The sequence below is a fragment of the Paroedura picta genome, chromosome 8, assembly GCF_049243985.1.
Source record: "Paroedura picta isolate Pp20150507F chromosome 8, Ppicta_v3.0, whole genome shotgun sequence".
Classification (NCBI taxonomy): Eukaryota; Metazoa; Chordata; class Lepidosauria; order Squamata; family Gekkonidae; genus Paroedura; species Paroedura picta.
In genome coordinates, this window is record NC_135376.1 from 80,714,507 (window position 1) to 80,737,448 (window position 22,942).

The following is a 22,942-nucleotide window of genomic DNA, read 5'->3' on the forward strand; positions in this document are numbered from 1 at the left end:
ATTGCACATGCAGAGTTTTAATAAAACAGATCTTGGTAAAAGTTTAAAACTAAAGCATACACAAATCAACATTCTCTTTCACTCTCTTTAAAAAACAATGTTTCCTATTGCTAGTAAATACAGAGACGAGCCCCAAGTGGTTAGTCGTTTAGAAATTGTAGTATTTGCATGTAGATAAAAGAACAGAGAAATATTTTTCAAATCCCAAAACTTCTAATCAATGGGGTTTCTTTTAATTAAAAAATAATGTTTACTTCCTCCGTAGTCTTCAGGATTTCCCTTCACAGTTTGGAATAAATTAGTCCTTCTGAGAGGAAGGTTTCGTGTTCTCTCACATTAGTTTACAAGATGCAGGGAGCAATTCAAAAATATTATTCCTTCCCTAACTGCTGTCACGGAAAACAGAGCAGAATTCTACCATCTGAGCAATGTGCAGATCAGCTTTTGGGTGTGTCTTGTCCGAATAATCCTACCCGAATCCTTTACTCCAGGGGTCCCCAATGGCAGAGCAACACTTTCCACATGCTGCTAAGTGTTTTCAGGTGGGCCAGGAGGGGCTCTTACCAAGCATGGCTTCTGGTTGGTCATTCGAGACCTGATTGGATGCACAGATTGAAATCATCTTGCTTTGGTTGAAGCGGCCACAGTAACGGTGGTTTTATTCTATCTCCCACTCCTCTTTCCCAGTCTGCTATTTAAATTGCCCCTCTTCTCCACTGCACATCGACTTCGTTTGTGGGAGGGGTGGCCACCCCCTGCGGCAGCTGTCCTGTGATTGCACCCACCAACCTGTGCCCACCAGCCTGTGTCCGAATTCCAAAGGTGCCCACAATCTTAAAAAAGGTTGGGGACCCCTGATCTACTTTGTTTTTAGACCCGATTGGAGTTTTCAGCTCTGTTTCACTGAGGTCACTCATTCTGTACCAGGCTTAAAGAACAATGTTTATTTACAACTCCACAAGTTTTTGTGTGTGTGTTAAAAATGGCTGCCACTGTCTCATGGGGAAACTTATTCCACTACTGTGTTGGAACTTGCACAACAACTTGGATTTCTCAAGCAGTACATCATTGTTCTAAAGGACATTCTCTTTTCGTCTTTATCCGGCATGACTTCATCAGTGCTTTTCCTAGAGGCGGTCATAGATTCCAGCTGCAACTGTTCGATCTGAACCTCCAGGTGTTTCTGAATGGCCAGCCCAAGCTCTTCCGGATCGACTTCTGCCCCGTAGACTTCCCACGTCATGCCTTCGTCATCCCATCTCACTTCCCGCACTGGAGATTTTTCCCCTTCTGCTTCAGGTTCCAAACTAACCTCTGGATAGACATGGGGGTGCTCTTCTGGATGGTGCTCTTCTGGATAGACATGGGGGTGCTCTTCTGGATGGTGCTCTTCTGGATAGACACGGGGGTGCTCTTCTGGATAGACCTGGGGGTGCTCTTCTGGATAGACATGGGGGTGCTCTTCCACTACAATGGAGGGACTCGTGGCCACAGACTTACACTCCTTAGTGGGGAGGGTTTGTACTCCGGCGTCTTTGCACTGAAGGGGAGGCTGCGAGCCATGGATCATGTCATTCATCGAGGTCATTGTCCATGTGTCTTTCGTTTTCAGGACCACCTCCGTGCCATTTTGGCGGCTGTTCAACACCACGTAGGTCGTCTTCCTTTCCTGTTGGGGACCACCCTGGTGGATGTAAGGCTGAGCTTGTGATGCATGTTCCCCACGCCCGCTATTGCATCTCAAGATTCGCTTTGCATCCAGGCCAGATTCACTAACAGAGGACACCAACTTTGGAAGGGTCGCTATCCCAGGAGCGGGCAAAGGAGGACAACATCCAGGGCTGGCTTGTTCTTTTCCTGATTCACTGACCGAACAGACTAGCCTTGGCATGAATTGAAGAGAAGGTATGGGCAAGGAATGGCCGTAGGATGGGCTGGTGCCGTCCACCTTCATCGCAGGCTCGTGTCTCATGTTATAGGGCTGGGCTGGGCTGTTCTGAATGGCCACCATCCCAGGCGGGCACATACCAGCTGAAAAGTTACTGTACACAATTCCACCTTGAGCATACATTGCTGAGTTTGAGAGGTTATCTCTAGGTGTGTGAGCCCCAAGGACAGTGGTGCTGTATGTTCCAGGGTCTGGAAAAACCTGATTATGTGATACTTCCTCAAAGATGTGAGCAGGCACATTTGGGTCTCTAGGCAAGCTTGGGATCTGTGTTCTGTGACTCTGATAATCAGGGGCGTTTCTATACACGTTTGAGTCATATCTTGGTCTTTGGAAAGCCAGGTTGCCTGTGGAAGCTCCAGAGGCACTGTTGGAACTCATGGCTGAGTAGGTGGCGCTGGTTTCCATGTGGGGGGTGGGAATCCGCTGCCCACAGTGGCAGGGCAGGTCAGAAAGACTTCTCTGGAATGCAGCTCCCAAGTCTTCCATTGTACGTGCAGGTTGTGGATTTGCACCATATGCTGGACACACCTTTACAGCTCTGCTCTCCATGTGCATTCTAGCATCTGTTATTTCCGTAGGTTCCGACGACTTGTCGACAGACAGGAAGTGGTTGGTGCTCTTGGGGCCGCTCCGAGTGCTGTCACTCGGAGACAAGCTGCTCACGGTCCTGACGGTGGATGCGATTTCAGAGTGTGTCGATGACCATTCGGAACTCGGTGTGCTCTCGGCATCGGGGTCCCTCGGCCGGGCTTGGCAGGCAGAACTGCTGAAGCTTTTCCGGAGCTCCTGTTTACCACCCTGCCTTCCCCCAAAATCCGTTCGCCCGATGCCTGCCAGGTTTGAAGAGCTCTTAGAAAGAATGTGGTAGCTGGAACTTGGGGCATCATGGCAGACTGAGTTTAAGGTTTCTTGACCAGAATGGGTATGAAGCTGGTGATTTGCCATGTCAGATGACAGGTCTGTGGAAGACAAAGAGAAAGTTAAGCCACAGAAGCCATTTCAGTTAACAGTTCAAAGTCCCAGAAAGACTAAATGGGACCAAGGTCTAAAATCAGCTCATGTCCTTGTAGGTTGTATCTCAGAACTGCAGTAACCCCTAGCATTTTCCGACTATTGTAATAAGTCAAGTGGGGTGTAGTGGATAGTGGCAGACTCAGACTCCAGGCAACCCAGGTCCAAATCTCTACCTCTGTCATTGTGCTTGCTGGGTTACCTTGGCCTATCACAAACCCTAAGCTTGGCCTAATCCTACAGGGTTGTTGTTGTGAGAAAATAGAGGAGGAGAGAAAGATGCTCTAATCCAGTGGTCCGCAACCTTTATTAGGCTGCGGACCGGTGGGGGGGAGGGTGATCCGGCTGCCATGCACAAAAGCACATGTGTGGCAGGTCTGTGCGTGTGAGTTTGCGCCATGTGCGGCACTTTCCGCGTATGCACAACACTTTCCACGCATGCACGCATGCATGGAAGGTCCGCACATGCGAGTTTGCGCCATGCACAGCCACAAACGCGCATGCACGGACCTGCTGCACATGCGTGAATGTGCCACGCGTGTACATTTGTGGCCACACATGGCGCAAACACGCAAGCGCGGACCTGCCGCGCCTGCACATTAGCGTTGGCGGCTGCAATTCTCACTCCCCCCTACTCCCTTGCAGCCTGGGAAGTTTCTTACTGCAGGGGGGGTGGGGAGAGGGAGCCGCTGCTCTAATCCACTTTAAGTCTCAGCTATTTGGAGAAAAGTGGGAAATAAATGAATAAATAAATACAAATGCAAAAAACAAAACAAAAAACAAACCTTGCCACTGTGTTGGATGTTGTGCTTGGGCATATCCATCCATTTATCCATCGGTCTGTCTGTCTATCCATCTCTCATCTTCCTATCCTACCTACCTACCTGCCTGCCTGCCTACCTACCTACCTATCATCCATCCATCCATCATCATTCTGTCCTTTTTATCCATCTATTATCTTCCTGTTTTATCTCTTATCTATCCATCTATCATCTTCCTTTCTACTTGCTTACCTATCATCTACCCACCCATCCATCATCCATTGATCATCTTCTCATCCTACTATCAATCCATCCATCCGTCTGTCCTCTTCCTATCCTATTTATCAGTCCATCTATATATCAATCTGTCAATCATCTATCTATTCATTTATTATTTTCCTATTCCATTCATCCATTGTCTCATTTGTATCCTACCCTTCCCTCACAGCATACACTGGGCTGTCTCCTGACAACAATGCTTAGAGTTAAGTCTGGCCACAAAGCTGTTTCTTGGCCAAAGAGAGTTGCTTGCAACCAAGGGCTCATCCAGGGCATAGGAATAAGTCCTTGATTCAATCCCTGCATTGTTCATTTTAGAAGCTCTTCCTTAGTAAGGCTGGGAAGGTCTTCTTGGAGTCCTTGCCAGTCAAAGTGGACAGAATGGGGACGGATGGAGCAAACGTTTGGTGGCAATTACATATTTCATGCATTGAGCATCACAACTGAATGGTGGCAAATATTCCAGGGATCGAGTCTGAGTGTCTACAGATAGCATTAATGAAGCTCTTAATAGCCTTTAAGGAATGTATGCCAGTTGCCCCGTGCCTTCACTTTCACTCTCTAACACTACAGTTGCTACCTAGGAGAAGATGGGTGCTTGCACACGAAAGCCTGCACCTGGAATAAAACTTCACTGGTCTTCAAAGTGCCCCTGGATTCCAACGTGACTCTGCTCCTTCAGAACAATACGGCAATCCATCTGAATCTACCTACAAACACCAGTCGTTTAATTCATCCTGCTGTTGTGCCCCAACTTTTTCCTGATAGGGAGATAAAGAGATAAGAGGAGCTTCAGCCGCTCTGTATCAGACTGTTGTTCTCAGCAGAGGAGGAACAAAGCTGGCGGTCCTACTGACGGCCTGGTGGTAAAGAAAATGATTGCAACTTTCTAATTGATCATTTAGGGATTCTTAGGGATTGGCTATAATTCTGCATACCGGTCTGTCCTCCTTCAAGTCTTTGGTTCTTACCAGGCAGAAAAAAATGGCCTGTTCCTTGCACACAGAAGCAATGTGTATGTTATAGGTGGAGTTGCTGTCCTTATCTCAAGGCTGGAGGAAGAATGGAAGAAGTGTTTGTTGCTACTCCTTATATAAACAATTGGAGGTAGGGGGAGAAAGCGTGCAAGCAGCTTTTTGGACCTGTCAGCGGCTTATGGTAGGCTGGCCTGGGAGCTGCAGGGTGGTTGCATGAGATGACATAAGGGGAGGACACCCCAGGTTATTGGCTTGTCCCATAAGGGGATCATCTCTTGCAGACTCCAAGAAAAGGGTATTTAACACTGTGTAATCCTGTTGTTGTAACACAGATTTGGGGACTCCTCTGTGTCTTATTTCTTTGCTGCAGTAAATAAATAAATATTGAAACTGCTTTCTTCTCAATATAATCAATTGGGAGTGATACACTGGCCCAAAGAACCCTGATTAGGCCGCTGGGCTATCACTACCGAAGCCTGCATATCAATCCCAGCAGCACAGCAGTGTTTGTTTACTTGTGCCCCCCGAGCTGGCTGGCTGGATAGCCTTGCCTTTGCAGAGCCTGGGCCTCTCAGTCATCTCTCCCTCCACCATCCCTGTCCTTCTCAGCTGACAAGTGCAGGCTTCAGACAGTGCCGGCTGCTCCCAGATTTTAGGCTGGAACACCCCCCCCCCCCTTTTACAGTGTCTTCAACTCCCCCAGGTAGGCCTGGCGATTTCCTGGTATTACAACTGATCTCTAGGCTACAGCGACCGGTTCCAGTGGAGAAAATGGCCGCTCTGGAAGGTCGCCTCTATGGCATTATAATGCAGTGAGGTCCCTCCCCGCCCCAGACCTCCAAGAATTTCTCAACTAGGGTTACCAAGTCTCCCCTGGCCCCCAGTGGGGGATGGAGGGTAGGGTTGCCAGCTCCAGGCCTGGAAAATCTTGGGGATTTGGGGGTGGAGATTGGGGGGGGGGCAGGGACTTTATTGGGGTATGATGCCAGAGCCTACCTTACAAAGCATCTATTTTCACCATGGGAGCTGATTTCTGTACTCTGGAGATGAGCTGTAATCCCAGAGGATCACCTGGAGGCTGGCCTCCCTATTCCCATCCCAGAACTGGCTACCCGAGCCTTGTCCCATGTTTCAGACTCCCCATGGTTCCTTAGGAGATGCCAATCTCTCCAACCAACTCACTCATGGAGTATTGTTATAGACCTCTAAATGGACCAAGGGTATTGGAATATGCATGCCGAAGGCTCTAATCCCCTGGCTTTGTAAACAAGAAATCCCTTATTTCCCCTGTATTAACGATGTTCCAGCAGTCATTGTGAAGTATGAAACATTTTTTTCTTAAACTACATTTTTAAAGCAATTTAATCATGAGTCTCGCCAAGATCAAATGTTTGCCCCTCCATTAGTGTTTGTTGGTTCCTCACTGAAATGTCTCTCCTATTTGCTCCACCACCCTCTCTCTTATGGGTGGCCCAGGCTAGTCTGATCTTGTCAGATCTTGGAAGCTTTCAGCCCTGTTTAGTACTTGGAGAGGTGACTACCAAGGATGTCCAGGGTTGCTATGCAGAGGCAGGCAATGGGCAACCACCTCTGAATGTCTCTTGCCTTGAAAAACAAAACAAAACAACAAAGAAAGGAAGGAGAAAAAACTTAACCCAGAAACTGAATTAAGAACCAAAAGGTTAAAGAATTCCAGATCAAAGGGCCCAGTGATGCTATGTTTTAATGTATAACAAACGTGTTATCAAATATAGGAAAATATATGTATTTATTACAATTGAATGAAAAACACATTTAAGCCCCAAATAGCATCAGAACAGTATAAAATCATACAATTATGTCAAATATAGACTTAGTGTGACCCAGCGGCCTTCTCCAGTGGTCAAGCATAATAACTACACAATGGTTCCGGACAAATACTGATAATGTCCTTTTTGGACCCAAATTTGATGGAAGGGGGCAAGGAACTAAGACTTTGCCTTCTTTAACAATATGGAAGTTCCCTAATTATCCTTCTCTTTTTCTTGCTGGTCAGCCTGGCAGCATGTTATATTTTAAATAGTTCTGAAATTGTCCCACCCTAGTCCCTTATAATAGAAAACCAGCTGATAGAAAACACGTGCCTCCCTTTCTACAATAATTTCTGAAACCTGGACCAAGTTAAAATTGTTATAAACAAAGCAGAGATGTCATTTCAGAGGCCTCATATAGACAAACTTCTGCCTTGGCTGCATAAATGTATTTGGAACATATTCAGATAGTATATCCTGGTCCAAGGAAAAATAGTACAGATGCAGTATGGGGACAGTGTTATTGTAGCAGTGTGTCATCCTTAGTTGGCTGTGACACGCACCCAAACTACACCACCCTTTGGGGATTCCCTTCTTCGTTTCCAACCTGCTCTCAGTCATGAGATTGGCATGAGAGAAGAAGCCACAATGAGTTCCAGCACAGTGGATTCAGGATCAGCCTGAGGTTGCCCCAGACCAAAGTGAGTGTTGCCCTATGCTGAAATTAGTCTAGTCTTAATTCTTGTTCCTTTTCTGGCAAAATCTGTTCCAAGGCAACTCGCAGGAATTTCTAAAACAATAAAAATGACAACAATCAGTGCAGATGCTCCTTGAGGAGCACTTGTTTGGAGGGCTTTGAGTTGTGTAGTCAGGAGATCCTAGGACTGTTTGGCAGCCAGGCAAGAGATGTTCCAAAGTGATTTGCCATTGCCTGTTTATGGGTTGCTTGGAGGTCTCCCATTCAAATACCAGCTATGGTCAACCCTACTTTGCTTCCCAAGCTTGACAACATCAGGCTTGCAGCACACCAGAGGCCACACAAAGGAAAAGGCTGATTTACTGATCTACTTTTTCTAGCAGAAAAAGTACAGAGTGATTCCCTATATACTGTGCATAATGCTGTGACCGTTCAACTATTTAAAAATCCAATAAATAATATAGCAAGTTAAGATGGCTAGAAGAGTTTAGCAATTGACGGCTGTTTTGCTGTCTGTTTCAGAATTGTTTCTGTTGCATCCCTGTTGCAGAACGACCTTGAGCAGTTGCTGTAAATTATGATTTATCAGCTAATCACAGAGGATTAAGAAGTGCATTTAAATCACATATCTGTGATCCGATTTCTCATGTATAATTATGATAATCTTGCGTGCACGGGTCTAATACCAAAGAGGCTGAGGTCAGCCGTCCCCCCTGCCCCATTTGTTATTCTTCCTTCCCATTCTAGGGTTGCCAATTCCAGGTTCAGTAATATCTGGAGAGAAGAAGAAGAAGAGTTGGTACTTATATGTCGCTTTTCTCTACCCGAAGGAGTCTCAAAGCGGCTTACAGTCTCCTTCCCTTCCCTTTCCCCACAACAGACACCCTGTGAGGGAGGTGAGGCTGAGAGAGCCCTGATATCATTGCTGGGTCAGAACAGCTTTATCAGTGTCATGGGGAGTCCAAGGTCACCCAGCTGGCTGCATGTGGGGGAGCACAGAATCAAACCCAGCTTGCCAGATTAGAAGTCCGCACTTCTAACCACTACAACCAAACTGAGGGTGGTGCCTGAGAGAACTGAGTTGGGGAGATGAGAGACCTCTGCAGAGTATAAAGCTGTGAAGCCACCTTCCAAAGCAGCCATTTTCTCCAGGAGAAGTGGAATAAATGTTTTAAACAAACAAGGAACAAACAAGTGATTATGTAGTCTGGAAATCAGTTGTGATTCTGGGAGGACTCCAGTTCTCACCTGGAGGTTGGCAACTATGATGCATTTGCAAAGGAAGTGTGTCTGGCTGTTTCCTCTTCACCCTCTGAGATTTTATTTTATCTCTGGAAACTGGAGGGGGCTGTCAGCGGAGTGATATTCCAGGGCAAGTCGGGGATGCGTCTAATGTAGCTTTGAAGTTGGGGAACTGGAAGAAAGGCTGGCTTTAGGAACGGGCACACAAGAAAACACGCCATGTGGGGTGGATCTGTTAGACGTTTGGTACTGTTAAGCAAGCAAGAGGGAGGATTAGGATAGAAATGGAATTAACATCTACTATTTGTAGCTTAGCTTCAGAAGGGGATCTGGAATGGTTTTGCTAATTCCACTGAACTGCTTTGCTTGACGCTGGGCGTGTGTGCGTTTTCTCTATGACTTATGATAAATGTGGTGACCTACTTAATACACCAGGAAATCTGGCACCTGAACAGGATGGGATTTTTTTGGTGGAGACAGCTGACGCCAATGGGGCTGTGAGTTCTCGGAGATAAAAATATTGAGGAGCTGTTAAGTGGCACGCGCGACTTGACTTGCAGGGTGGATAAGAAGGAATACACCCATTTGATTCATAAGAACTTTAGAAATGTTGGATATCTGAAAGTAGGTTTCCAGAGTCTGTAGGTTCTTCAGGTGCCCCATTCCCAGGCCATTGACTCATAGGTGACACCTGTCAGGGAAGGCATTAAATGAATGGGTGATAGGATGCCACTCTTTGTCTTATCCTGGGAGGTGCCATCTCTCTCTCTCTCTCTCTCTCTCTCCCTTTGTCCTCTGACTCACTGTCTCTCTCCCCTGGCCTTCCCAGTGCTGAATCCCATAGAGGTGATTTAAAAGGCAGCTTCAGCAGCTGGGAGGGAATGCCATGTGGGCTGAGCTTAGATATGCAAAGAAAGGCAAAGGACCAGGATGCATCAAAGAATAAGATAATTTTATTTAGAAGAGAAACAACTTTGTATAGAAGGAGGAGACAGAGACCTAACTGTTGTCTGTTGGTTCTGGAGGCAAGCAGGGAGGACGCGCACTCAAAGGAGCAGCAAGTTTCCAAATCAGCCAATCAGGATATAGGAGGAGACTATTTGGAAAATATTAGGAAGTTCCTAGTTTAACTATGCAAAATACACATCTCCTCCAATGCCCCCTGCAGGGCATGCTTCATATCCTGTTCAGTCATGCACACTGCAGATCTTGCTTATTCCAACGTGCCAAACATATGTTGTTTTAGCCTGCAGACTGTAACAAAAACAGACAGAATTTTGCAGGATGGCCGCTCATAAATCAATGAAGGAAAGGCTGGGGAGGGGGGTTGCTGTTGTAATTTAAAGGCAAGATGTGTGTGGGCATGAAGTGCCGACAAGTCACAGCCAACTTGGAGCAACCCCAGCAAGGGGCTTTTAAGGGGAGTGTGAAGCAGAGATGCACGGCCAGTCTTCTTTGATGGTCTCCCTTCCAAGTACCAACTCTGCTTAGCTCCTGACATCTGATGAGATTAGGCTTCCACATCCCAAGAGAAAGATGCCTACTCAGATTTTCTTCCTCGTTTCTCCTTGCTCATTGCTCATGTTATAAAGGTAAAGGTAAAGGTATCCCCTGTGCAAGCACCGAGTCATGTCTGACCCATGGGGTGACGCCCTCTAGCGTTTTCTTGGCAGACTCAATACGGGGTGGTTTGCCAGTGCCTTCCCCAGTCATTACCGTTTACCCCCCAGCAAGCTGGGTACTCATTTTACCGACCTCGGAAGGATGGAAGGCTGAGTCAACCTTGAGCCGGCTGCTGGGATTGAACTCCCAGCCTCATGGGCAAAGCTGTCAGACGGCTGCCTTACCACTCTGCGCCACAAGAGGCTCTGGCTCATGTTATGGCTCCTAATGAAATGAACTGTATTTTGCCTAACACCGTGTTGCATTTTGCCTTTATGTCTGACCCACCTGGGGACTGGCATCCCCAACTAAAGCATTCTAGCTCTCTGAGGTCCCTCCCCTTCCCAAATTCTCCCCTTCTCAGGCTTTACCACCAAATAGCCAGGAATTTCCCAGACTGGAGTTGGCAACTCGGTCTTAATGGAAGATTTATTAATTTTTTTACAGGGGATAGGCCTGTAAAGGAAGCCAGTTTGGTGTAGTGGTAAGGAGTGCGGACTTCTAATTTGGCATGCCGGGTTCGATTCTGCACTCCCCCATATGCAGCCAGCTGGGTGATCTTGGGCTCACCATGGCACAGATAAAACTGTTCTGACTGAGCAGTACTATCAGGGCTCACTCAGCCTCACCCACCTCACAGGGTGCCTGTTGTGGGGAGAGGAAAGGGAAGGTGACTGTAAGCCGCTTTGAGCCTCCTTCAGGTAGAGAAAAGCGGCATATAAGAATCAACTCTTCTTCTTCTTCTTCTGTGCAGAAATGACTGAGGCCATGGAGCTCTGCTGTTGTGTTAAGGCAGCTCATGTGTCTTCTTTCATACCAAGACCAGCAGTGTGATTTTAACTGACTTATCCGATTGAGTCCAGTGGAAGACCGCTATATCTAGGGTCTTATCACTGCATAAGCTCTTTAGACACCCTGATTACAACTGGCGGCTTCTCTGATAAGTTGCTTGAGAAGAAAAGCACAAGAATGCCAGTAACAGTTTTGTCTCCACTGAAACAACTTTCTTGATTATGTAAAAGGGCTATTCTCTGAGCTCTCAGAGCCAAACTTCACAGGGATAATGTCAAAAGGAGATGTGGACTGGGGTGCTGATGCCTCCCTTCCACCGCAAAAATAAATAAATAAATAAATAAATAAATAAATAAATAAATAAATAAATAAATAAATAAATAAATAACTATCCATACAGAAATAAATACTCCCAGTATAGGGTCTCATACATTCCTAGGGGAAAAGGTTGTAAGGGAACAGAGCTTTGCCTCTCTGGGCCTGCATTGGACAGTTCAACACAGCCTCTGTTATGGGCACAACTGTTTGTCAATGACTTCTCATTAACTCAACACAACTAGGGTTGCTAGGTTCTCCATGACCACCAACACAGGATGGAGGGTGTAGGATAGCCTGATTCAGGTTGGGAATAGAAGATTTGTAGTGGAGCTTGGGTTGGACAGGGACCTCAGTAGGGTACAATGCCACAGAGTCCACCCTTCAAATCTGCCATTTTCCCTGGGGGATCTGATCTCTGTAATCTGGAGATGAACTGGGATCCCAAAGGATCCCCAGGTCCCACCAAGAGGATGGCATTCCTAGCCACAGAGTCCTTCTGCAAGGACCTGTTGTAAGGACCTCCAGGTTGGGATACTTTATAGCAAAGAGCATGGGAAGGGGGGAACCTGGCTCATCAGCTGACTTTGTGCTCATCACTTTCTCAGCGCTTACCTACCTTATAGGGCTGTTGTTATAACTTGCAAATATAAGCCAGAAGAGGGAAGAACAATGAGCCTTCTCCCAAGCACTTTTCAGTCCCCATTGGGGCGGGGGGAAGCAAGAGATAAATGACTAAAGAAACAAATTTCTTTCCCTTAATCAGGACAGGAAATGGGGAATCCAATTTAAGCCCCCCCCCCTTCTCAGACTGGTGAATAATACTGTCAGAATTCACTATCTCTTTGTAGGGATGCCAGCCGCCAGAAGAAGAAGAGCAGATTTTTATTCCCAGCTGACCCAAAGGAGTCTCAAAGCAGCTTACATTCACCTCCTCTTCCTCTCCCAACAACAGACACCCTGTGAGATCGGTGGGGCTGAGAGAACTGAGAGTACTGGAAACAGCCCAAGGACACCCAGCAGGCATCATTCAGAGGACAGGGGAATCACACCCAGGGGATTTCTGCACAGTAGCCAAAATGATGGGATGCTTTCCGCCTGCAATAGCATGATAGTTAATCACGCGATTCCCCTCTCCACACATTAAACTCCCCTTGCCACGTCTTCCCCTCCCCACATGCTGTGCAAAAAAACCCACGGCTGGACAGTGAAGGGCACAGCAAAGGCAGCAGCCCCCCCCCCCCACTGGCATTGTCACAGCTTAAAATGGCGGATATAGTGAGCCAGCCACTGGAGATAGGTGACGTCATCTGGAGGGGCCGGAATATGCCGCCTACCTTGAGCAGCTGACATGCTATATTCCCTGTGTGCAGAAATGCCCCCAGTTCTCCAGATCAGAGGCCGCCGCTCTTAACCACTATACCCCACTGGCCCCCATATTGGACCTGGAGCTCCCCCAGAATTACAGCTCAATTCCAGAAATTCCCTTGGAGAAAATGGCTGCTTTGTACAGCTTTGTCCCCCACTGAAGTCCCTGCCCTCCCCAGATCCCAACCCCAAATCTCTAGGGATTTCCCTACGTGGGTCTGGCAACCCTAAGCCCCCTTCCCCTGCCAGTGACCAGAGGGGACCTGGCAACCGTACATTTCTGCCATGAATCTAATTTGATACTTTAAGCTTTCCACATTCATAGTGAGGTCTGGACAATGCAAATTACACAGAAACAAATGCCTTGTTTAGGTCAATGACCGCTATCCAACTGTAGGACCCTCCTCACGGGAGAAGAGAAAACAGCTTCAGTGCTGCGGCCTTTGCAAAAACAGAATCCGGCTTGAAGATTTCAAGAGAACTCAAAAACGTGCATGCTGTTTCCCGTCCTTGGGGATAGTCTTAATCAACGGTATAATTTGGATTCTCTTATTGGGTTTTCCTTTGGTCCAGCGCATCTACAAGGAACTCCCACTGTGGCATAAGCCAGCCACCCCCTTTCCTCTTTCTTTCCCTCCCACCCCGGCACAATGTGTCAGATGGGAATGGCTAATCCCATGGATTTCGCATGTGTCGCTCAACAGGATTAGCCAAACCCTGTTGTCACTTTGTCACAGGTAATACGTTTTCTCCAATTAAAAATGGACTAGCGTTTTTTTTTAAAGTAGTTTCAAAAACATCCTTCCTTCCAGATGGTCAGTGGCTGCTGATCAAATCACTGTGCAGGGTTTTACTTAATGCTCAGACTGACCTCCCTTTTACTTTTAGCTGCACTTGGAAATAATCTCATTCCGGCAAATGCCCCAAAGGCAGCATGAATTTAATGTAGGTCAGTAAGCATTGTTGCCTAGATCTTGTTTCAAAGCTGCGGTCTTGTTTTGGAACACCTGAGCAGGGCCTGCGGTTATGGCGGTCCCTCGGTGGCTCCTTTTCTTTTTATTTTGGAACTGGCTTGTTTCTTGCCATCTATTTTCCCTTTTTGTCCTCACACAGTATGCTACAGCAAAAAGCATGCAAAGGCTTTTTGTGAGGACTTCCTCCTGTCCAAAGAACTGGGATTTGTTCTGTACTTTAGAAAAGAGTAGGATGCTTTGGCATATAAAATCGTATAAGATTTTTGTACCGTGTGACAGCAGCCCTTAATGCACATAACTAGGGTTGTGCGCAGCGGTGTCCTAATCGGCCGTTCCAGGCTGACGCAGCCGGGGCGCACAGGGGGGTAGGCACGGGCGCTGGTGTGTAACTGGGAGCACACATGCAGGCGCAGAGCTTCATGACTGCATGTGTGTGCTGAGTTACGCACCGGCGCCCGTGCCTCCCCCCCCCCCCCGTGGTGCAGCAGTGGCTGCGTTGGCCTGGAATAGCCAATTTGGATGCCGCTGCCCACAACCCTACACATAACTAATGTTACTAGGCTGTATGAAATGGGAAGAATTTTTAAAAAGAGGGGTTAGTGGGTAAATGGTCATATGCTGATTTGTGAAATTTAGGCATGTGTCGATGTGTGAAAATCTTTAGCCATGTTGAGTTGGTGTGCACACCTTAGCCAATTGGCCCTCAGTGGGGGATATGCTCCCAATAGTCACTCCCCCATTGAGGGCCAATTGGAGGCTTCTCTGCCCTCTTCCTCACCCACCTCATCCTCCTGAACAGTCTGGAAGAAGAGCCTGCTGGCAGTAAGTCTTTGTGGGGCCACTGCTGAAGAGTAATTATACATTGTGATATTAATATGAGGAGACCCCTACAAATTTGGATATTATATGACCATTTTGTACATTTTGGGATTGAACCACATAAAGCAAAATATTACAAGAGACTAAGTTATTTTCTATCATTTCATCACCCAAAACAATATTGAGAATATCACTGATGAAGATATTGAAAACAGCCTATATCTAGGAATATGTTTTGAAATTGTTTTGAACACTGGAATAAATCATTTTGCCATTGCCAGCTTGCTTAATAATGGCTGATGGGTCTTCACTTGTGGCACCTGGCTGGGTGTCCTTCCATCTACTTCCCAACTTCCGAGAAGTGTGTATGTGGTTGTGTGTGTGTGTGTGTGGGGGGGGGGGGGGCTGCGCCTGCCATGATGTTTCTTCTCACCTGGATGGGTGTTCTTTTGAAAAAGCTTATTGATTTTGGGGGGTAATATTGTATTATGGTAAAAAACTAAAAAAAAACAAACCCTAAATGAATACTACCCTTGGATAGCTCAACTCCCCAACCCTTAACAAGAATTTGTTTATTTTGTTTATATCCCACTTTTCTTATTTTTATTTATTTATTAGATTTTTATTCCCTCTTTTCCCAAAGGCTCAGTGAAGATTACAACAATTAATACCCCTTTAGCTCCCAAGCAGGGAGGGCAGTGGAGTTGCCCCACTCCATGTTGTAAGATTCAGGGTGGAGTCTGGAGAAGACAGGGACCTCAGTAGGGTACAATGACATAGAGTTGAGCCTCTGAATGGGATTGCTAGGCAACTGGCAGGAGGACTGAGGGCAGGATATAGCTCCACTACATCAAACCAATGAAGTGAGGTAGCTCTACGAATTGCTACGGTAAACTATGGTAAAAACTGCTCTGAGTGGTAGCAAGCTATAGCTGGAGGCCTACCAGCCTTTCTCCGAAGAATCCATTTTATCCAGGGAAATTGATCTCTATAGTCTGGAAATGAGGTGTAAATTAATTCTAGGATATCTCCAGGTTCCACTGGAAGCTGGCATCCCTACAACCAGCCCTTTTCTGCAAGCCAGATGCTGGGATAATTAATGTTATGACTTTATTATATTTCTTGACTATTGGCATTAATCATGTAATGAAAGATGAGCTCCAGATAAGGAAACCACCCTCCAGAAGGCGCCCAGAGTTCTTAAGAAGCATCCTACCATAATATATACCATGATGATCTATGATTGTTAATTTAACTGGCCACAGACATACTCAGCTTTAAAAGGGGATTAAACAGATTTGTGGAGGATAGGGGCTACTAAACGAAAAAGAACCTCCATGTTTAGAGGCAGTCAGCCTCTGGATCCCACTGCCAACATAAGGCAAGGTAAGAAGAAGGCTTTCGCCACTATGCCCTGTTGTTGGATTTTCAGAGGAACTTGTTAGCCACTGTGTGAGACAGGATGCCGGGCTAGATGGCCACTGGTCTGATCCAGCAGGGCTCTTCTTATCAGGGGATGGCAGCTATACCCTGTTGCTGGACCTCCATGGGAACTGGTTGGCCACTGCGTGAGATGGGATGGATTTGCTGGACCACTGGCCTGATCCAGTAGGGCTGCTCCTATGGTATAAAAAGTGAGAAGAAACTTTTTCAGGGATGCTGCCAGAGAATCTCTTTGCATTGAAGGGCTGTTCACAAGTAGTTAAGAAGTGCACTTAATGAGCCCTGGTTGGCAGCCCCCGTGTCAATCTCATTTATGCTCAGCCCTGTTCCTGCTCCACTTTAGTAATTGCACAGTAAGGGATTACCGAGATAAATTCATAAAGCGATTGCCGTCTGAAGAATTGGGGCTTTGGGTTGCTGCAAGGGTTTCTCCTGAATGGAAGACTTTGGCAGCCTCCCTTTATATACATATACATATACATATACATATACATATACATATACATATACATATACATACACACACATATACATATATATACATATACATATACATATACATATACATATACATATACATATACATATACATATACATACACACACACACACACATACATACGTGTATATATATATATATATACATATACATATACACACACACACACACACACATACATACGTGTGTGTATATATATATATATATATATATATATATGCCAATTCAGACTCATTCATTCTTATTATGGAGCAGCCTCAGAATTTCTTTCAATCTGGGGCTTCTTGATTTTTAGGACATTTTTACATGTGCTGAATAAACCACTTTAGCAATTGTTTGCATGTGAATATTGCCTTTTGACACAGCAAAATCCAGGTGCAAGGTGCATTGAAAGCTTGTTCATAAGCAATACTGCTGCACAAATATTTCCCTGCACACTGTCATCCGCACAGTTATACCACATTGGCCAGACAGCACCTGGAGTACTGGGAGTAGTTCTGGAGGACTCACTTCAAAAAGATCAGAGTCCATTAGCACCTTTAAGAACAACAAAGATTTATTCAAGGTGTGAGCTTTGAGTGCTTGCACTCGAAAGCTCACGCCGTGAATAAATCTTTGTTGGCCTTAAAGGTGCTACTAGACTCTGATTTTATTGTGCTTCAGACCAACACGGCTACTCATTCGAATCTATTACTTCAAAAAGGACGTGGATGAAATTGAGAGAGTTCAAAGGAGGGCACTGAGGATGCTCTGGGGCCTGAGGACCAAGCCCTCTGAGGAAAGGCTGGGGGACTTGGGAATTTTCAGCCTGGAGAAGAGGAGCTGGAGAGGGGACAGTCTTTAAGTATTTGAAAAGCTGTCACTTGGAGGAGGGCAGGGGGTGGTTCCTGTTGGCAGCAGAGGATAAGACCCGCTGTAATGGCTTTAAACTATGTATGGAACAGTACCAGCTAGAGCCAGCTTGGTGTAATGGTTAAGAGTTGCAGCTTCTAATCTGGAGAGCTGGGTTTGATTCCATGCTCCTCCACATGCAGTCAGCTGGGTGACCTTGGGTTAATCACAGTTCTGATAGTGGTATTCTCACAGAGCAGTTTCTCTCAGGGCTCTCACAGCCCCACTTACCTCACAGGGTGTCTGTTGTGGGGAAAGGAGGGGAAGGTGATTGTAAGCCACTTTGAGACTCCTTCTGATAGTGAAAAGTGGTGTATAAAATAAACTCTTTTACATATCAGGTAACAATTTTCACAGTCAGAGAAATTCAACAGTGGAATAGGCTGCCTAAGGACATGGTGAGCTCCCCCTCCTGGAAGTCTTCAAGCAGTGGCCGAACAGATACTTCTCATACTTTTTAGGCATTGAGCTGGGGGTTGGATTAGATGGCCTGTATGGCCTCTTCCAACTCTATGATTCTAAAAGCCAAAGATATCTTTCCTTTATTGATTCCATTGATGAAATATTGATTTATTCTTCAAATGACTTCACTGAATGCTTTTCCACATTCTTGTTTTCTTTGGTTGTAAATTCCTGTATTTTTGGGGAGTGGAAGGGATTGTTCCATACAACGTTTGCCCCCTCTAAGGGTCAATTAGATATTATACTAGTTAATGTCCAGCATAAAAGCCTGGAGTTTAAATCTGCAGAGAGATATGCGGGACATAACATGGTGTAATATTGAACTGACCACTAGAGGGAGCAAAACACATGGTTCAGAAAAAAAAGACCTGAGGAAACAGGAATTTACAAGCGAGAAAAATAAGAATAAGGGAAAGGCCTGAATCAACAGCCATGTTCTCACTTCTTTTTATCCCCATGACTATAAGCAGGGAGGCCACTGTTTATTGCACTTTAATTTTCAGCTAGGGAAATTCTTCAGGTTGCATACTCTGGATTGAGAAATCCCGTGAGATGTTGGAAGTGGAGCCGGGGGGGGGGGGGAAGGTTTGGGGTTGGTCTCCCATGAAAATGCTAACCATTGCCGACCCTACTTAGCTTCTAAAAGCTGACAAGATTTATTAGCCTATACAGGTCAGGGCCCTATACTCAATCGAAGCAAAATTTGAAACCGCAGGAGAAATCTCAGAGGCCAGCAGGGAAAGGCTCATCGGTGGGTTTCCTGAGGCAGCCATGGAGTCAAGACTGCGATGAATAGTAGCAGAACAAAAGGATGCAAGACAAACCTATAAATGCATAATTACTAACTAATGCAAATGGCAAATTTAGCTTTTGGGTTACATGGTTCAGAACTGGGGTGGGGGGATGTGAGCACCCATAGTCTTGCTTGGAGTCCCTAAGGGCAGATTTGCCTCCCTTCCATATCACTACTCAACATAAGGGTGCCAAGTCCCCCCCACCAGCTACTGGAGGGGGTTGAGAAGGTAGGGTTGCCAGAGCCAGATTAGAAAACTCCTCGAGACTTAGGGAGGGAGCCCGTGGAGGATAGGGACCACAGTGGGGTACAACACCATAGAGTCTACCCTAGAGTTGCCATCTCTGGGTTGGGGAACCTCAGTAGAATGTGGAGTCTACCCTCCAAAGCTTCTGTCTCAGGAGTCTGGAGATGGGCTGTAATTCCAGGGAATCCCCAGGTCCCAGCTGGAGGTTGGCATCCCTGACTAAACAGCATGGTTACCAGATGCTTTCTTTTTATCAGACATACCCTCTTTATAAATTGTCAGTCTTCTTTTGGGCTCTTTTGAAAAAAAAATCTGATGAAACTGTCCTCTTTTGGGGTTGGAAGGTGAGGCATATTCCTAGTTAGTTGCAATTAGCACAGCTTAAATAGCGGAGGTACTGGAAACGAGATTTGTCATAACGACCGCTTGTTTGAAGTGGTCAGTTGGGAGATATGGCCTCTTCTATGCTTTTCAAAACATAGTCCCCTGACTCAGCAGGGATTCCTCTGTTATGCCACCAAATACCAAATGGTGGCTGTCAAACAAGTGACTTTGTGTGCCAGTTTGGATCTTTGTGCTTCAGTCTCTTCTGTACAATGAAAGGAATTGCATTCTTTCTTTAACACCTGTGGACCAGGCAGTCAGTCATCACTGGAGGGGACTTGACCTTCCCTCTTGACTCAATGGAGACACAGAGTTGTGTCTGTATGAGCAGGAAGCTCGGTTGGGGATACAGAGAGAGGCAGACAGACTCTGCTAGGAGTTGGCTTAACAGACTTTTGTGTCTGCATGTCCATCTGTTTCTGTCTCTGTCTCTGTCTCTGTCTCTGTCTCTGTCTCTGTCTCTGTCTCTGTCTCTGTCTCTGTCTCTGTCTCTGTCTGTCTCTGTCTCTGTCTGTCTCTGTCTCTGTCTCTGTCTCTGTCTCTGTCTCTGTCTCTGTCTCTCTCTGTTGGCATGCCTCTTTACATCGACTTCTGTTCTACTTGCATATTTATAAATATTGTACAGCAAATATGATAGAAATGGCAAAGGTCTCCAACTCTGTCTTCTTCAAAGGGAACCACCCTAGGGGGCTTTTTGCACGCCTTCAAAATCGCACAATGGTTGCCAATTGGAAACGCTATTGATTTGCCATAACGCACGACGTCGTAGACAATCTGCCACACACCTGAAACCAATCTGCAAAAAGCGCTTCCTTGTAGCGCTTTCAGGGGAATCCCAAAAAGTGGATTCACCCTCCGGAAAGCGCTACACTCTTGCAACCAATCTGCAACACTAGCGAAAAAGACCTGTGCGTTAACATTGTTGCGGTTTCTTCAAAGTCCCTCCTCCTGAGCCTGTCCTCCAAACTTCCGGCGAAGCGATCGCCATTTTTTTTTCTCTGAGCGAGCGGGGATAAACGCACCAGCGAGCCTCTTTCTGTTTAGAGGCTTCCCTGGCTTCAGTCCTTCACCTTTAGTCACTAAGCACAAACCACTGAAAAGCCCGTTTGCTGATGTATTTTCCCATTAATTTTTACACATTCATTCAGCCGAAAATCGGGCCTGTGAGAGGGGGGGGGGATTTTTTTTTTTCACTCGAGGCAGCGTGGCAACGATCATACGATCAAACGACAGCTCAAACACATTAGGCAGCTGGATGGGTCTCTCCATTGCAACGAATCTACACAGATTGGTTACAATGGGTCTGTTTTTTTTTTTTTTAAACCTTTCTTAAAGGGAAAGGGGCTGTTTGGGAGCATGCTAACGGCTGCCCATTGGCTGCTTGATGGCCAGGGGCGGGACGAGCTTGGCAATAGCGCTTCCTTTCTAGTGATTTCTGCCGAGACCGGAAGCTGTGGGAAACGCTACAAAACGCAACTGGATTCCACTACAAAGGCAGGTATGCATAACGACTAATTCCACTATTTTAAATGGCGATTTTTCATTCAGTGACCAATTTGCAACAAAGATCCCGGTGCGTAAAGCCCCTAGGTAACCACTACCCATGGAACTTTTCTCTGCTCTGGAAAGTAAGTCATGCATTACAATATTCTCATAATATTTAGACTCAGGTGCCCTATAAGTGAATTGGCTAGACAACTGACCCAACACAGATCCTTAGATCAGAAAAGACATGGACCAGAAAAATGTAGTTCATAGCAGTTCATGCCCATGAACCGCATTGATCCTGTAGGTTTGTTTGTGGCCCCAAAAATTTAATTGTAAGGGACTGCAGTCCCTTTAAGCAGGGTGTGATGAAAGCCCCCCAAAATAGCTGAGGGACAGCTTGCTGTCCGCTGCTCATCTGTTTTTCGAGCTTTCTTGTGCTATCCTTTTAAACTTTAAAGTAGCTGCACAGGACAACTCGAGACAGCTTAGCTGTGTTTTAGATTTCCACAAACTGCTTTAAAAGTTCATGGAAGTTTGTGACAGTAGGCCTGTCATGAACTTTGATACACAGAAAGGGCAAAATTAATGACTGATTTTGTTTCACGGTTTAATTTGTGCTTATCCCTAGAAAAGGAAGTCATTTTAATAGCATCAAAGATAGCAGCTATCATGGCTCATGCTATGCATATATTTCAGACCATTTCTGCACGGAGGCACAAAATGTGTGCCGCCTCCTGCTTATACACATGCGATAGTAAACCACGTGTTTGCACACTTCCTGATGGGAGACCACTCCCACCTTATCCCAACATCTCATTGTGGTTGTTTTCCTCCCAATGAGGCAGCAGAGAAGCTGGAAGCGTGGACAACCTGAAGTTTCTCCCAGCTCCCTGGGTTGTCAATCAATGCAAGCCACCAATCCCTTTATAGCAGTGCTTTTGGGAACTCAGACTTCCTGCTCCCCCCACTGCAAGTCCTGAAATTAATTTCCTTCTCATATTATCACTGTGGCTGTGGAGAAATACTCTTCACCTTAAAATCCACCCCAGTAATTCAAGCATTCGGTTATACTGGATAAAATAGCTGCTCGCCAAGGAAAGATTCATCTTGAGCCACAATCTTATTTTATAGCTCTCGAGCAGACAGGTATAAGGCAACTGAGATTAGGCCTATTCCAAAATATTTGTTTAGCCTTATGGTTCCAAGACACAAGTGAGCAATTGTGCCCACAAGATTAAATGAGCTATCTGAGATCTCTGAAGGCCATATATTAGATACACTGCTTTCAGATAGATATTGTGGTTGTAGCTCAGGGATAATGGAGGGTGTGGAGCATATTTTATGTGAATGTCTTTTTGGGATATTGATACTTTTTGGGATACTGAGTGCAGTAAATAAATCTCTCAGGGAATATATTGAGCCCCCCCCCCAAAAAAAGTAAACTTATATTTATTTAAGTAGATCCAGTTCACAATTGGGGTGCAGCCAAAAGAAGAGAAAGAAGCCTATCTAAACAGTGCTTTCCCTGTTACAAAGAGCCATCTTGTCTGGCATCATGTGTGTGGGAGTATGAGGGCCCTGTGTCTACAAGAGAGACCTGTGTCTCCATGGAAGGCCACGGGAAGAGAGAAAAACAAAGACACAGAGGAAGTGTCAGACAGGTTAAGACAAAAAGAGGCATGCCATTCATGAAGATAAGGCCGATAACATACCTAGAGTGAGGTAGCACCCCACAAGGTCCAGGTATCCTGAATCACTCACTCCAGCATGTCTGTAGTTAAAGAAGGCTAGAGAGAAATGTATCGAGCCCATTATGCCCCAGTGAAATGAGTGTCCCCTAGACATTTTGGTTACTAAAATCTGGGTGGACCTCAGGCCAGCAAATACATTTTTTAAATCTGAATTTCTTGTTCAAGCTGCGAGAATTCAAGCCACTCATGACAACAAACCTTCTCTAACAAATTAGAGAAAGAAGGCAAGACAAGGCTAGATCTTTGTTTGATCATCTCCTCCTTTTCCAAGTGACAAGTCCTAACTCTGAGAAGTCAGGGGATGATGTGTTAGCAGAGTTTAAATATGCAAAGAGGCCGAAGCACC

The 22,942-nt window shown here is 45.8% G+C and overlaps 1 protein-coding gene across 2 annotated transcripts in view; it reads right to left on the bottom strand.

Moving 5' to 3' along the window:
- Window positions 1-22,942, bottom strand: part of GPRIN2 (G protein regulated inducer of neurite outgrowth 2) — a 30,707-nt gene continuing 7,765 nt past the window's right edge. The window contains exons 2-3 of one of the 2 annotated variants that reach the window (XM_077350578.1): window positions 16,168-16,258; window positions 1-2,910 (exon numbers count right to left, since the gene is read on the bottom strand). In XM_077350578.1, the coding sequence (XP_077206693.1) occupies window positions 1,010-2,910; window positions 16,168-16,186 (1,920 nt within the window). In that variant the 5' untranslated portion in view covers window positions 16,187-16,258 and the 3' untranslated portion in view covers window positions 1-1,009. The remainder of the gene's footprint in view (window positions 2,911-16,167; window positions 16,259-22,942) is intronic. The other variant, XM_077350579.1, reaches the window with a different exon arrangement.